Source organism: Lontra canadensis, unplaced genomic scaffold (assembly GCF_010015895.1).
Source record: "Lontra canadensis isolate GAN:19392208 unplaced genomic scaffold, GSC_riverotter_1.0 scaffold33, whole genome shotgun sequence".
Lineage (NCBI taxonomy): Eukaryota > Metazoa > Chordata > Mammalia > Carnivora > Mustelidae > Lontra > Lontra canadensis.
Genome location: NW_022631027.1, coordinates 5,876,780 through 5,891,963, shown reverse-complemented (window position 1 = coordinate 5,891,963; position 15,184 = coordinate 5,876,780). Strand labels below are relative to the sequence as shown.

The window sequence follows — 15,184 nt, the reverse complement described above, 5'->3', positions numbered from 1 at the left end:
ATGAAGGTGTCACCACCATTTTAGCCACAAATGATGATATTTTTTAAATGGCTGTAGTTTAGATATTTCAAAAAATTATACTGATTATAAAAACAAATGAGGTCAAGGAAACTTTTTCTCTTTCTCTCTATAATACACACTCATTCTGAATTTTTACTTTAGATGGTTTCATAATGGGGCCTGAATCATGTTACACTTCAAGAGTCTAAAACGTTAAAATATATGAAGTGGGTACACATGACTTATACATAATTGCAACTGGAGAATGATGAAACAAAAATAATTTACCATTTAAAGACTACATAGTTAAGTAAAAATGTAAACATTCATTGATATCACATATGCATATAAGAATTGTATAAGTTCCTATAGAAACTTACATCATAATATTGCTATTATTTTGCTCAAATTTAACATTATCCAAACCATAGGTAACATTCTCTTTAAACCAAATTTCAATATAACTTTTGGATACAGAATCAGCAGAGAATTTTATGTAGCCTAATGGTCAAAAAAACCAAGTATTATTTGTTAGAGGTCCTAAATATTTTAAGGCAGAGAAACATTTGTTTTAAAAGTTAAAAACTCAACAGGGGCTGTTTTTGTTACACTCTTATATATTTTTCATTTTTAAACAAGAAGGGGCTATCTCTTTTAGATCTTCACTGCTTACAAAGGGCCTATAATACATAGCAGACAATTATTTATAAAATGAATAACATCTGGGAATTTATTCAATTTTTAGGGATCCAAAATATAATTCCCTGCAAATTATACCATTTAGAAAATGAACATATAGCTATTAAAAATATATGTGAAAACTGTTTAATCATTTTAGAGCAAAATACAATATAAGATTGGTATCTTGGTGTTTGAAATCAATCATTTACCATATGCATTTTAATCTTTTATATCATTCATTTTAAGTTGATGGTTAAATAAGTTTTAATCAAAGTTGTTTTCAAACATTGTCATAATGTCACTTTGAAGAGTCATATCAATGGTACCAGCCATCTGTAGAAAGAAGGAAGAAAATTCATTATTACTTTAAAAAAACTTATGCCTTTGTTAGAACTATATAAAAATGATTACACAACATTTAGAACAGATTATACAACATGAACACTATTTAACATGAGTTTATGTAATTTTCTATTTCTGTTCAAATACTGACTTTTGTTAAACTCTTGTTCATGTGATAAATAAAACTTACAAGAACACTAAGAACAAGTTTAACTTCTCCATATAAGAGATAAAACTCTCAATGTTGACAGAATATTAACAAGGACATGAACTGAGATTATATTGTTTCATTTATCTCTACAACCAACATAGCACTAGACATATAAAATTATTTTCTGAATGGACCAGTATCTCTAACTATTTGAGGAAACTATAATATGTAACATTAAAATAACAGGCTTTCCTGGATTCTGCCACTTACTGTGTAACCTAGAGCAAATTATTTAACCAAGTGTATTTTATATATAGATATTTATGAAAATCAAACCAAAATGCATGTATAACACTCAGTACAATGGTGTTCATTAAATGCTAAAAAGCCATTAAAAATAAGCTAAAGTAATAAAAGTCTAAGACAAAGGAAATAGGGGTGCCTGGGTGGTTCAGTTGGTTAAGCATCTGCCTTTGGCTCAGGTCATGATCTCAGGGTCTTAGGATCCAGCCCTGTATCAGACACTCTGCTCAGCGGAGAGTCTGCCTCTCCCTCTCTGATCTCTCTTGCTCTCACTCTCTCTCAAATAAATAAAATCTTAAAAAAAATGTTCTTTTGTTTTTTTCATCAGTAAATAGTAACAGCCTAGAGTGTAGGTAAATGTGTCAGTCTGCAACTAACTGGTTGACTTCCTGGATGAGAAGTATTCCCATTGGCTATGTGGGAGATGATTTGAAATTATGGCTTATATACCAAAAGGATATTAAAAAGTTACATGTGACTCTTATAAACCATAAATATTGCTTTTAAAATGTCATAGAAACAAAAGGATAAACTATTAAATCATAACCCAGGCTACTTTCCTAATGCTAACTAATGCCTAGGATGCCTAATGCCTAGGATGCCATATGTCTGTCCCAGAGAGTTCCCCAAAGTTCTATATTAACCCTCCAATATGAGAGTTGGATACACTGTCCTCATCTAAACATCATGTGATATTCCTGTTAAGTATCCAGACATACTGTAAAATTATAAAAATATGTAATGAAACTTGTTTTTACTTTAAAAGTACCTTATTTCAGACTGTCTTCCATCTTGACTAAAATCTGCAGTGTTAAATACTGATATGGAACTATTATTCTCTACACCAGCTAACCTCTGATACCATGATTTACCTAACTAACACTCTGCAGCTATCATCATAACCTAACATATACACCTCAACCATTCAGATTTAAGATCAAACACTTGGTCACGGGAACTGGGATGAGGTGAATCCATGGAAACTCTGCTAGGTGTCAAGTTACTATATCTTTTTTTGAGTACATATCTGTAAATTAGCAGCAACATAAGAGTTTGGGTTGTCAAAAAATTATAGTAGGTAGATCCAAGATCTGGTTGTTAGTTATCAACTCTGTCAGATGTGGTGTTAGTTACATTTCGGTGGCTTCCAGGTCTAGACAAGTTCCAGAAAAGTGCTTAGAATATTAGAAATTATATTAGGTTACCTCACTGGGTTGTTAGGTAGCAAGTAAGTTGCTGAGAAATCCCATATAGGTACCTGAAGTTCGGCCCTTATGAGAACCAACAGGAAAAATTCACAAGTCATTAGAGAAAATAGTTCTAGCTAAGTACTAATGAAAAATTATGTGCTCCTAAAAAAAAACACAAAAAAAGGTTAAATGTTTAAGTTACTTAAACCTTTAATTCATTTAAATTAAATAAAATTTAAAATTTAGTTTTTAAGTGGGATTGGCCACATTTCAAGTGCTCAAGAGCCATATGTGGCTAGCTGCTATTATATTTGATTTCATAGATAAAGAATATTTCATAGTGGAAAGTTCTGGAAGACCACATTTTTGTAAACACTACATGTTACAACACCGCCAAATACAGTTTATTTCTACCTTAGTATTATAAAGTAAGAAGCTGACAAAACTTTTGTACATTATTCCTTAGTAAATTCATTTGTATGATAATCAACATACAGCCAAAGTCAATGGCTTTTTTCTTCTCAAACTACGTTCCTGACTGTCCTATGAATACCTGAGTCTTTCCCAGGATCACAAAAATATCCAGCATCCAACAAGTTAAAATTCAACATCTGGCATCAATGATTACCATATAAAGAAGCAGAAAAACATTTCCATAAAGAGACCAATCAATCAACTGAAACCAACCTGGAGCTGACACTCAGAATTATCAGAGAAGCCCACTGAAATAGGTTATGATAATTGTATTTCATTTGTTCAAAGGCTTAATAAAAATACAAAAAATATTTTTAAAAGACTCAAATTCAACTTTTAGAGATGACAGTTACAAGGTCTTAGATGAAAAATACACTGGACAGAATTAACAGCAGATAGACATTCAAGATTAGTGAACTGAAGCAAAATGAAATGCAGAAAAAAATTGTTTTATTGTTTTATTTAGTTATTTGAGAGAGAAAGCAAGCACAAGTGAGAAGAGGGAAGGGGAGAAGGAGAGAAAGAATCCTAAGAAGACTCCTTGCCCATTGCAGGGCTTAATCCTACAACCCATGAGATCATGACCTGAGCCGAAATCATGAGCTGGACACCAAACCGACTGAGTCACCCAGGCACCCCGAAGGAAAAGAAAAAAACTGGTTTAAATTAAAAGAGCATCAGTGTGGGACAACTTCAAGTGACCTAGTAAGTGCTCAAAGGAGGAAAAGAGGAAAAAGAAAAAAATATGAAGAAATAATGGCCAAAATTTTCCAAGCTTGACAGACACTATAAACACACATTTCTAATAAGCCCAACAAAGTATAAAAGCAATAGAAAAAAAACCCAGTGATGAATAAAACTGTTAAAAGCAGCCAGAGGAAAGGCATGTTATACAAAGATACCAAATTTCTCACTGGAAACAAAGCAAGCAAGAAGCTAGTGAAGGAACATCTGTAAAGTACTGAAAGAAAAAACATTAACAATCTAGAATCTATATCCAGCAAAAAAATATTTTAAAAAATAAAGGCAACCTTAAAACACAAAAGCCTGCGCACGTGTGTTTATAGCAGTTCACTGTAATTGCTGTAAGCTATAAGCAACCAAGATGTCTATCAATAGGTGAATGGATAAACGGTCATACAGCCACATACTGAGAGTATTTATTCAGCCAAAAAGAAATGAGCTATCAAACTACAAAAAGACACAGAGGACCTTAAATGCGTATTACTGAAGTGAAAGAAACCAGTCTGAAACAGCTATACATTGTATGATTCTAACTATATGACATTCTGGAAAAGGCAAAACTATGGAGATAATAAACAGATGAGTGTTTGGAAGGGATTAGTAGGAGATATACAGGAGACTTTTTTTTTTTTTTTAAAGATTTTATTTATTTATCTGACAGAGAGAGATCACAAGCAGGCAGAGAGGCAGACAGAGAGAGAGGAGGAAGCAGGCTCCCTGCTGAGCAGAGAGCCCGATGCGGGGCTCGATCCCAGGATCCTGAGATCATGACCCGGGCCGAAGGCAGCGGCTTAACCTACTGAGCCACCCAGGCGCCCCGAGGAGACTTTTTAAAAAGGGTAATTATTCTGATGGTACTGTAATGATTGATCTATGTCATTACATATTTATCAAACCCATAAAAAGCACAACACAAAGAGTGAACCCTAAAGTAAGCTATGGATTTTTCTTGATAGAAACTAAGGTTGACAGTGATGTGTCAATGTAGTGCAATATTGGTTCACAGATCATGGGCTGCTGATAGTGTGAAAGGTTATGTGTTGATAGGTAGGGGGCAGGGGAGGAATAAGTGGGAACTGTATTTTGGGCTCAATTTTGCTTTGAATCTAAAATGTTCTAAAAGATAAAGTTTATTACTGATATAAAAGGGCCAAATAGAGGTATTTTCAGATATATAAAACTTGAAAGAATTTATCATCAACTGACCCACACTACTAGAAATGTTAAGTCCTTTAGGAGAAAGGAAAATTAATACAGTTTGGAAATCTGGATCTAAATGAATGAAGAGCACTGGAAATGATCAACTACATAGGTAAATCTACAATTTTAATTTATTTAAAACTTCTTTTAAAAGATTTTATTTATTTGGGGGGGGTGAGAACACAGTAGGGGGGAAGGGCAGAGGAAGAGAGAGATGCAGATTTCCCACTGAGTAGGGTGCCTAATGCAGGGCTCAAACCCAAGACCCTGCGATCATGATCTGAAGGCAGATGCTTAACCAACTGAGCCACCCAGGCATCCCTAAAATTTTTAAAAAGATAATATGACGTGATTATCTGGTTTTTTTGAGTGTTGAGTTTGAGGAGTTCTTTATAGATCTTGGATATCTGCCCATTGTCTGTAGTGTCATTTACGAGTATCTTCTCCCATTCTGTGGGTTGCTTCTTTGTTTTGTTGACTGTTTCCTTTGCTGTGCAGAAGCTTTTGATCTTGATCAAGTCCCAAGAGTTCATTTTTGCTTTTGTTTCTTTTGCCTTTGGAGACATCTCTTGAAAAGAAGTTGCTGTGGTTGATGTTGTAGAAGTTACTGCCAATGTTCTCCTCTAGGATTTTGATAGATTCCTGCCTCACGTTGAGATGTTTTATCCATTTCAAGTTTATCTTTGTGTATAATATAAGAGCATGGTCAAGCTTCATTCTTCTATACATAGCTGTCCAATTTTCCCAGAACCATTTACTGAAGAGACTGTCTTTTTACCACTCTATATTTTTTTCCTGCTTTGTCAAAGATTATTTGACCATAGAGTTGTGGGTCCATATCTGGGCTCTTTACTCTGTTCCACTGGTCTATGTTTTTGTGCCAGCACCATGCTGTCTTGGTGATCACAGCTTTGTAGTAAAGCCTGAAATCAGGCAATGTGATGCCCCCAGTTTTTTTTTTCTTTTTTAACATTTCCTTAGCATGAACATGAACAGACACTTCTCCAAAGAAGACATATAAATGGCTAACAGACACATGAAAAAATGTTCATCATCACTAGCCATCAGGGAGATTCAAATCAAAACCACATTGAGATACTACCCTACACCCGTTAGAATGGCCAAAATCAACAAGACAGTTAACAAGTGTTGGAGTGGATGTGGAGACAGGGGAACCCTCTTACACTGTTGGTGGGAATGCAAGTTGGTGTAGCCACTTTGGAAAACAGTGTGGAGATTCCTTAAGAAATTAAAAATAGAGCTACCCTATGACCCTGAAATTGCACTACTGGGTATTTACCCCAAAGATACAGATGTAGTGAGAAGAAGGTCCATCTGTACCCCAATGTTCATAGCAGTAATGGCCACGATCGCCCAACTGTGGAAACAGCCAAGATGCCCTTCAACAGACGAGTGGATAAAGAAGATGTGGATACTATGGAGTATTATGCCTCCATCAGAAAGAATGAATACCCAACTTCTGTATAAACATTGATGGGACTGAAGGAGATTATACTGACTGAACTAAGTCAAGCAGAAAAGGTCAATTATCATATGGTTTCACTTACTTGTGGAGCATAAGGAATAACGTGGAGGACATTGGGAGAAGAAGAGAAGTGAGTTGGGGGAAATCGGAGGGGGAGACAAACCATAAGAAACTGTGGACTCTGAGAAACAAACTGAGGGTTTTGGAGGGGAGGAGAATGGGTGGTTGGGTGAGCCTGGCGGTGGATATTAAGGAGGGCACGTATTGCATGGAGCACTGGGTGTGATGCACAAATAATGAATCTTGGAACACAGAAAAAATAAAGTTAAAAAAAAGATAATTTGACTACTTAAACATTAGTATATAATCTGGGAGAGGAGAAATGGAAGTACATCGCTGTAAGGTTATTCTACCAAATGCGAAGTGGTATAGCATTACTCATAGGAACACTGTGTTAAGCTAAAGTATATACTAAAGACTCTAGAGCAACCATCAAATAACAGAGTGTTGCTGATAATAAGCCAAGGAAGCAAATAACACAGAACCATAAAAACATGATTAGAAGAATGTAGGGGGAAAAAGAGCTAACAAGAACAGACAAACAAAATAAATGACAAGACATTGCTCTCAAACTTAACCTTATCAATAATCATATTGAATGTGGTCTATCTAAACACTTGTATAAAAGGCAGAGGTTGGATTAAAAAAAAAGCAAGACCTCACTACATGTTGCCTATAAGAAATTCACTTTTTTTTAAAGATTTTATTTATTCATTTGACAGATGGAGATCACAAGTAGGCAGAGAAGCAGGCAGAGAGAGAGAAAGAAGCAGGCTCCCCGCTGAGCAGAGAGCCCCATGTGGGGCTTGATCCTAGAACCCTGGGATCATGACCTGAGCTGAACGCAGAGGCTTTAACCCACAGAGCCACCCAGGCACCCCTGAAATTCACTTTAAATATTAAAATAGGGGTGCCTGGGTGGCTCCGTGTGTTAAGCCTCTACCTTCGGCTCAGGTCATGATCTCAAGATCCTGGGATCGAGCCTGCATCAGGCGCTCTGCTCAGCGGGGAGCCTGCTTCTCCCTCTCTCTCTGCCTGCCTCTCTGCCTACTTGTGGTCTCTCTCTCATTCTCTCACTCTCTGTCAAATAAATAAATAAATAAATCTTTAAACATATATACATATTAAAACACAGGTTAAAAGTAAAAGGACAAAAACATTTTTTATACCATACCAACAAAAGTCCATACAAAAGGTGAAGTGGATATGTTTCCAAGTAAATTTCTGAGTAAATACTATCATCAAGAATCAAGATCATTTCGTAATGAAAAGGGGATTAATCAAGAGGATGTAAAAATCCTAAATGTTCAGGTATCTAACAACACAGCTTCAAAATACATGAAATAAAACAGAGTTACGAGGATAAAAAGACAATTCTACAACTAGTTAATCATAGATGGCAATGCCCCCTTTCAGTACTTGATAGAATAAGCCGGCAGAACATCAGCAAGAATATAGGCAGGAGTCTTGAACAACACTATCAACCAACTTAGCCTGTTTAATACTTTACTCAACAGCAGAATTCACATTCTCCTCATGTACACAGAGAATATTCACCAAGGTAGACCATAATGTGGACCGTTAAAAAAGTCTTAATGAATTTAAGAGGTTACATATTCTCGGACTACAGTGGAATTGAAATCACTAACAAAAATTACTAGCCAGAAAATTCCCAAATATTTGGAAACTATATACTTCTAAATAATCCATGGATGAAAGAAGGAATTAATTCTAGTTTTTAAACATTATTTTCTGTATATTAAGACTCTTAAACATGTCAGTTTTTTTTTTCCTTTCCAATTTTATCAAGGTATAACTGACTTAGGGGCACCTGGGTAGCTCAGTTGGTTAAGTGTCTGCCTTTGGCTCAGGTCATGATCCCAGGGTCCTGGGATCGAGCCCCACATTGGGCTCCCTGCTCAGCTGGAAGACTACTTCTTTCTCTGCCCCTCTCCGTAACTCATGCTCTTTCTCTCTGTCTGAACTAAATAAATAAATTTTTTTAAAAGAGAGAGATATAACTGACTTACAATGCAAGTCAACTTCTTCATCTAGTGTTCATTCAACTAGAACACTGACCTGGGATATATGGCGTAAATTTTGGCCACAATTTATCAATACTTTATGGATTTTTCAAGAATTAATAACAGTAAGTGATAAACCACTCTATCTCTACGCCAGGAAATGTTCCTATGTGTTTATTACTACATGTAAATTCATTCTGTCTTCACAAGTATTATTCCCACTTTACAGACAAGGAAATTGAGGCACAGAGAGGTTAAATAAATTGCCAAAGCCCACAAGTCTAGGAAATGGCAGAACTAATAGTTGAACCTACATAGTCTAGTAGCTTCATGAACATACTCTATGATTACTCTCTCTGACTATAAAATTTTTATTTTAGGCTTTGATTTTAGAACTTGATCCTCACCAAAGATGTAAATTCACTGTCTATGAAAACCACCCTGAATTTGTCTTTGAATCTGTAGAAGATACTGCTCTGTTAAATCGTTCCTTAGTTAGATTTAGTAAACTAATATTTACTTACTGCTTCTCTCCTCCTCCGCTCTTGCTCTTTCTCCCTTGCTAAATTACGGTCTTTGAGGAGCCAGAGTTTGTATTTATCTTGAGCTTCAGAAGACTGCTGATGTTCCTTCTGTTCTTCCCCGAGGTACTGGTTTTGTGTCTTATTTGAAAAAGATTCTTGAGTGAAGCCAAGGTCCCTTAAAGAAAAATTATAGCTCAAAGTAGGTTTCAAGTTCCTTAAAAGTTTTCATTATGAAAGATATATTAATTAAATTATAAATATAAAGCAGCATTTTAGATCCCCTTTTCATATGTTATGATGTCATTTTTAAGTTTGACTTTTGATGTCCAATTTTGCAAAGGCAATCTGTGTTAGCAAAGAGAAAGTTATGGAAACTAACCAAGGTGTACTACTATGTTCTTTCACACAGAATGGAAATTAGATATTTCTGGAAAGTAGTATCATTATGATTTAGCTATATTAGTATCTTGTTATAAACAGCTTAATCACTTGATAATTTCTATCCTCCTCAAAGTAGATACTATTTGTCAGTTAAAAAAATCAGTAAAATTGTACTTTCTGCAATTATAATTTGCTTTGTGTTCTACTAAACAGATAAATCATGATCACTTGACAAAAAAGAAATATACTTAAAATTACATGTCTACCATAAGGGATGGATGGATGGATGTCTGCAAGCAGACATGAACGAATATTTGAATAAATAAAAGGAAATAGATAAATGAAAAAAAAAAGACTATCTCTGAGTCTCCTTTAATACAGTAAATTACAGACCTCTGATTTTCTTGAAGTATTTTTGTTTCCTTGGTATTCTGTTCCAGATGTTTCCGTATTAGTTCCTGTGTTCGAGCTTTTACTTCTTTTTCTATTGCTGCTTTTCTAAACTGGTTGAAGAGCTCATCTGAGGATTTCAGTACACCGGATGTTTTGACTGGTTTGCCTAAACTTTTCCAAGAGTCTGCATTCTTGATCTTTATATCCTAAAACAAATATTTGATTTAGTTTGCGTCTACAGATGTCAACCACATTATGGAAGGAAAACAGTATTCTTTGATATAGTAATAGATCAAATTAAGATTCCAAAGGCCTTCATGTAATTTTATCAAATTATGAAAAATACTGAAAATGTATCAGATAAGCTAAACTCATTAATCTAAGACCAAATTAAAATAGCATGCTTACCAATTATTTCAATTTAATGTACATACACAGTTGACTATTGAACAACATGGGGATTTGCGGTTGCTGACACTTACATAGTCAAAAGTCCGTGTATAACTACTGACTCTCTGAAAAAACTACTAATAGCCTCCTGTTGACTGGAGGGCTTAACCAATAACATCAGCAGTCAATTAACACATATTTTCTATATTGTAAGTATTAATATACTGTATTCTTACAATAAATTAAGCTAGAGAAGAGAAAATGTTACTGAGAAAATCATAGTGAAGAGAAAATACATTTACAGTACTGTACTGTATTGGAAAAGCTAGCTTATTATAAGTGGACCCAACAGTTCAACGAGAATCTACAAGGAATATAAAACTAAGTAAACACTAAGTCAGTCATGTAAAAAAAAAGATATTTATGGTCCCATACAAAAAATAAATCAAATATACAAATTATTAATAAGATACAAAGAAAGATGATGCCATAAGAGTGGCATGGTATTTGCTGGGAACCCTCTGACATACTTTTTTCTTTCCTTTCTTAAAAAATTAACTGACTGTGACTACTGTTCTTAAATTATTTCTATCATGATCTAGATCCATGCAACCCAAGAGAAGTGTAGTTTAAAATTTTCCAGTACAGGGGTGCCTGGGTGGCTTGGTTGGTTGAGTGTCCGGCTCTTGATTTCAGCTCAGGTCATGATCTCAGGGTTGTGGGATTGAGTCCTGAGCTGGGCTCCATGCTCAGCAGGGAGTCTGCTTGAGGGAGTCTCTCTCCCTGGGCCCCACACCCCCTGCTCATGTGCACACTGCTCTCTCTCTCTCAAGTAAATAGATAAATCTAAAAAAATAAAATAAAATTAAGAAAAAATGAAATTTTCCAGTACAGGGATTATATCTGGAAGAAGGCAGAGTAGGAGACTCCTAAACTCACCTTGCCCCATGGATACAAATAGATAACACACATATCGGTGTAAATGACCCAAGACAGGCAGAACACAATCTACACAGCTAAATATAGAGAAGAGGCAGTGTAGGAAGGGCCAAGAGGTGGTGGGAAGCTAGAGACCCATTGCACTTTCTGTGGGACTGTCTATGGGAGGGAGGGATACTGAGCATGGGCATGAGAATGAGACAGACGCCCGACACACCACAAAGATGAACCACCATAATATTTGGCTTTTGAACCAGAGAAGCAGAATCTCCTAAGTTCTTAGAATCAGCAGGTCTTTAATACTTGGAACATTAAAACTCAGAGGGCTCTGTGGGAGAACTGGGAGGGTAGAGTCTAAGTCCTTACAGAGAGCACAACAAAGAGCACTGTGGAGAACAGCAACAGAAACACCAATATGGGTGTGTGCAACCTCTGGGGTGTGTGCATATATATATAAAAGAAGATTTGTTTACTTATCTCAGAGTGTACAGTGGACATGAGTTATAGGGGCAGAAATCAATGATAGACTTCTCCAGGAACAAAGGAGTTGGTCGGTACCATTTCCCTCCCCTCACCCCCAGCTTAGACACCTGGAACCAGCATGATCACAACACTCTCCACATAACTTGCTAACACCACTTGCTCTTACCCCATGCTTCTGCAAACCTGGACCCTAAAACCCAGCTTGCCTTGATGCCAGTCCAGTGAACTGAGGTGGCTCTTGCTGGCACCATGCCCTACCCTGCATTCTCCTGTGTACTTACACCCTCCAATATGCCCTTAAGACCATCCAAAGTGATGCCACAAGCCTGGCAGTGTGCAAGCAGCCTTTTGGAGTGGAGTACCACTCCAAAGTGACCACTACTCTGGGGAGAAGGGAAGATAAACATACACAGCAGTCCAACTGCAGCCCCAGCCATGGGCTGGGGCCAGACATCTAGTCTAGCTGCAGGACCCAACAACCAATGAAAGCTTGTCAGGACAAAACACAGGGAAAGCACTCAGCAGTTCTATGCTACTGCCTCTGTGGCAAATGCCTGGTCTGACTCAACTTAAACCCAAAGCAACTGAAGACTGGCTCACTAACAAAACTGGAACCAAATCTTGCCTACAACAGGCAATAAGCCATTGCACATAAGTAGACTGAAGGCAAAAGTGGCTTAGCGACAACAGTAAGGCACACGTGACATACACAGAAGACATGCCTGAAGTGCCAGGTTCTGTTAAACAGGGAACACTGCACTGAAGGAAGGGTACTACATGACCTCTTTTTCAAAAGCCCATTACTTTCAAGTGTAGATGTAGCTGACTTTTGTAACACAAAGAAACAGACACAGAGAATTAGACAAAATGAGAAGAGGAATATGTCCCAAATGAAAGAACAGGACAAAGTCATAGCCAGAGACCTGAAATGAAACAGATAAGTAGTATGACTAGAAGAGAAATTTAACTGTTGGTCATAAAGATACTCCCTGGATTTCAGACAAGAGTGAAAGACCTCAGTGAAACCATTAAAAAAGAGATAGAAAACACATACACACACACACACACACACACACACACACACACAGGAACAAACCAGAGAACAGGAACTCAGTAAGTGAAATTAAAAATAACCAGATGGAATAAATAGTAGGCTAGGGGAAGCACAAGAACAGATCAGCAACCTGGAGGGTACAGTAATGGAAAACAATCAAGCCGAAAAGGAGAGAAACTAATAATAGTAGTAGTAGTAGTAGTAGTAGTAATAATAATAAAAGATGAAACAAGACTTAAGGAACTCAGCAAAACCATCAAGCATAATAACATTCACATTATAGGAATCCCAGAAAGAAGAGAGACAGAAAAGGGAAGAGAAAATTTATTTGAAGAAGTAATAACTGTAAACTTCCCAAATCTGGGAAAGGAACCAGAAATCCAGATCCAGGAGGCATAGAGAAGCCCCAGCAAAATTGATCCAAGGAGGTCCATACAAAGACATATAGTAATTATTTTATTTTTGAGAAGATTTTATTTATTAATTTTTTATTTTTTCGTCAGAGACTGAGAGAGAGAGAGAGTGTGTGACAGAGTGAGAGAGGGAACACAAGCAGGGGGAGTGGGAGAGGGAGAAGCAGGCTTCCGTGGAGCAGGGAGCCTGATGCCAGGTTTGATCCCAGGACCCTGGGATAATGACCTGAGCTGAAGGCAGATGCTTAACAACTGAGCCATTCAGGCACCCCGACACATAGTCATTAAAATTGCAAACTATAGTTTTAAAAGCTTCAGAAGAAAAGAAAACATTTAAGGGAAAGCCCCATAAGGCTATCAGCTAATTTTTCAGCAGAAACTGTATAGTCAAGAAAAAAGTGGTATGATACATTCAACATGCTGAAAGAAAAAAAAGAATCTGTAATCAAGAATACTCTATCAAGGGGAGTTGGGGGGGGGGTATGGACATTGGGGAGGGTATGTGCTATGGTGAGTGCTGTGAAGTGTGTAAACCTGGCGATTCACAGACCTATACGCCTGGGGATAAAAATATATTATATGTTTATAAGAAATTAAAAATTAAAAAAAAGAATACTCTATCAAGAAAGCCTATCATTCAGAAAAGGAGACAGAGAGTTTCCCAAAGTTAAAAGAATTCATTACCACTAAACCAGCCCTGTGAGAAACAGTAAAGAGGACTCTGAGTGGAAGAAAGACCGTAATTAGGAGTAAGAAAAATAGGAAACAAAAAAGCAGTAAAATTAAGTATAGTTACAAAAATTAGTCAAGGGATTCACAAAATAAAAGAATGTAAGGTATGATACCACATACCTAAAACTTAGTGGGGGTAGGGTGGACGGTAGTAAGGAATAGGTCCAACCTAAAGGACCATCAAGTTAATATAGACTGCTATATGCATAAGATGTTACATACAAACCTAACAGTAACCAAAAATTAAAAACCAGTAATAGATATGCCAAAAAAAAAAAAAGAGAGAGAAAGAAGAGAAGAGAATCCAAGTCTATCACTAAATAAAGCCAACAAACTGTATGAGAAGAGAACAAGAAAAAAATCAGGAACAGGGAAGACCTACAAAAATAACCATAAAACAATCAACAAAATGGCATTTAGTCCATACCTATCAATAATTACTTTGAACGAAAATGGACTAAACACTCCAATCAAAAGACAAATGGTGATGGAATGGATAAAGGAGCAAGGCTCACCAATATGCTGTCTCCAAGAGACTCATTTCATACTAACGACACATGCAGATTCAAAGTGAATGGATGGAAAAACATTTACCATGTGAGTGGAAAAGAAAGAAAAACCATGAGAGCAATACTTGTATTGGACAAAACAGACTTTATTCTTTTTATTTTTTTTTAATTTAGTGTGGTATATTTATTTCAATAGATTCCTATACAGAAATGGTTCTCAAAATGTGATCCATGGATCTTTGAAGGTCCTCAGATATTTGTAGGGAGTCCACAAGATCAAAACACTTTCCATAATAATACTGAAACATTATTCACACCGTTTTCCCTGTGTTGACATTTGCCCTCACGGTACAAAAGTAATGGTTGGTCAAACTGTTGGGCAGGGGCACCTGGGTGGCTCAGTGGGTTAAAGTCTCTGCTTTAGGCTCAGGTCATGATCTCAGGGTCCTGGGACCAAGCCCCGCATTGGGTTCTCTGCTCTTCAGAGAGAGCCTGCTTCCTTCTCTCTCTCTCTGCCTGCCTCTCTTCCTACTTGTGATCTCTGTCAAATAAATAAATAAAAACTTAAAAAAAAAACCACCCGTTGGTCATGAAAACATAGCCATTAGTGACCTCAAACTATATAAACAGTCATTAGTTATTGTGTTCTTTAACTGCCACACATTTTCAGTGTGAAAAAAATCCATTATGCTAAAGAACATTCCTGTTAAA

At 36.6% G+C, this 15,184-nt stretch overlaps 1 protein-coding gene across 1 annotated transcript in view; it reads right to left on the bottom strand.

The window, feature by feature from the left end:
• Positions 1–633: 633 nt before the first annotated feature.
• The window catches only part of BRDT (bromodomain testis associated), a 76,027-nt gene continuing 61,476 nt past the window's right edge, over positions 634–15,184 (bottom strand). Inside the window, exons 17-19 of the mRNA XM_032867118.1 lie at positions 9,954–10,159; positions 9,180–9,354; positions 634–1,014 (exon numbers count right to left, since the gene is read on the bottom strand). Of these exons, the coding sequence (XP_032723009.1) occupies positions 946–1,014; positions 9,180–9,354; positions 9,954–10,159 (450 nt within the window). The 3' untranslated portion in view covers positions 634–945. The remainder of the gene's footprint in view (positions 1,015–9,179; positions 9,355–9,953; positions 10,160–15,184) is intronic.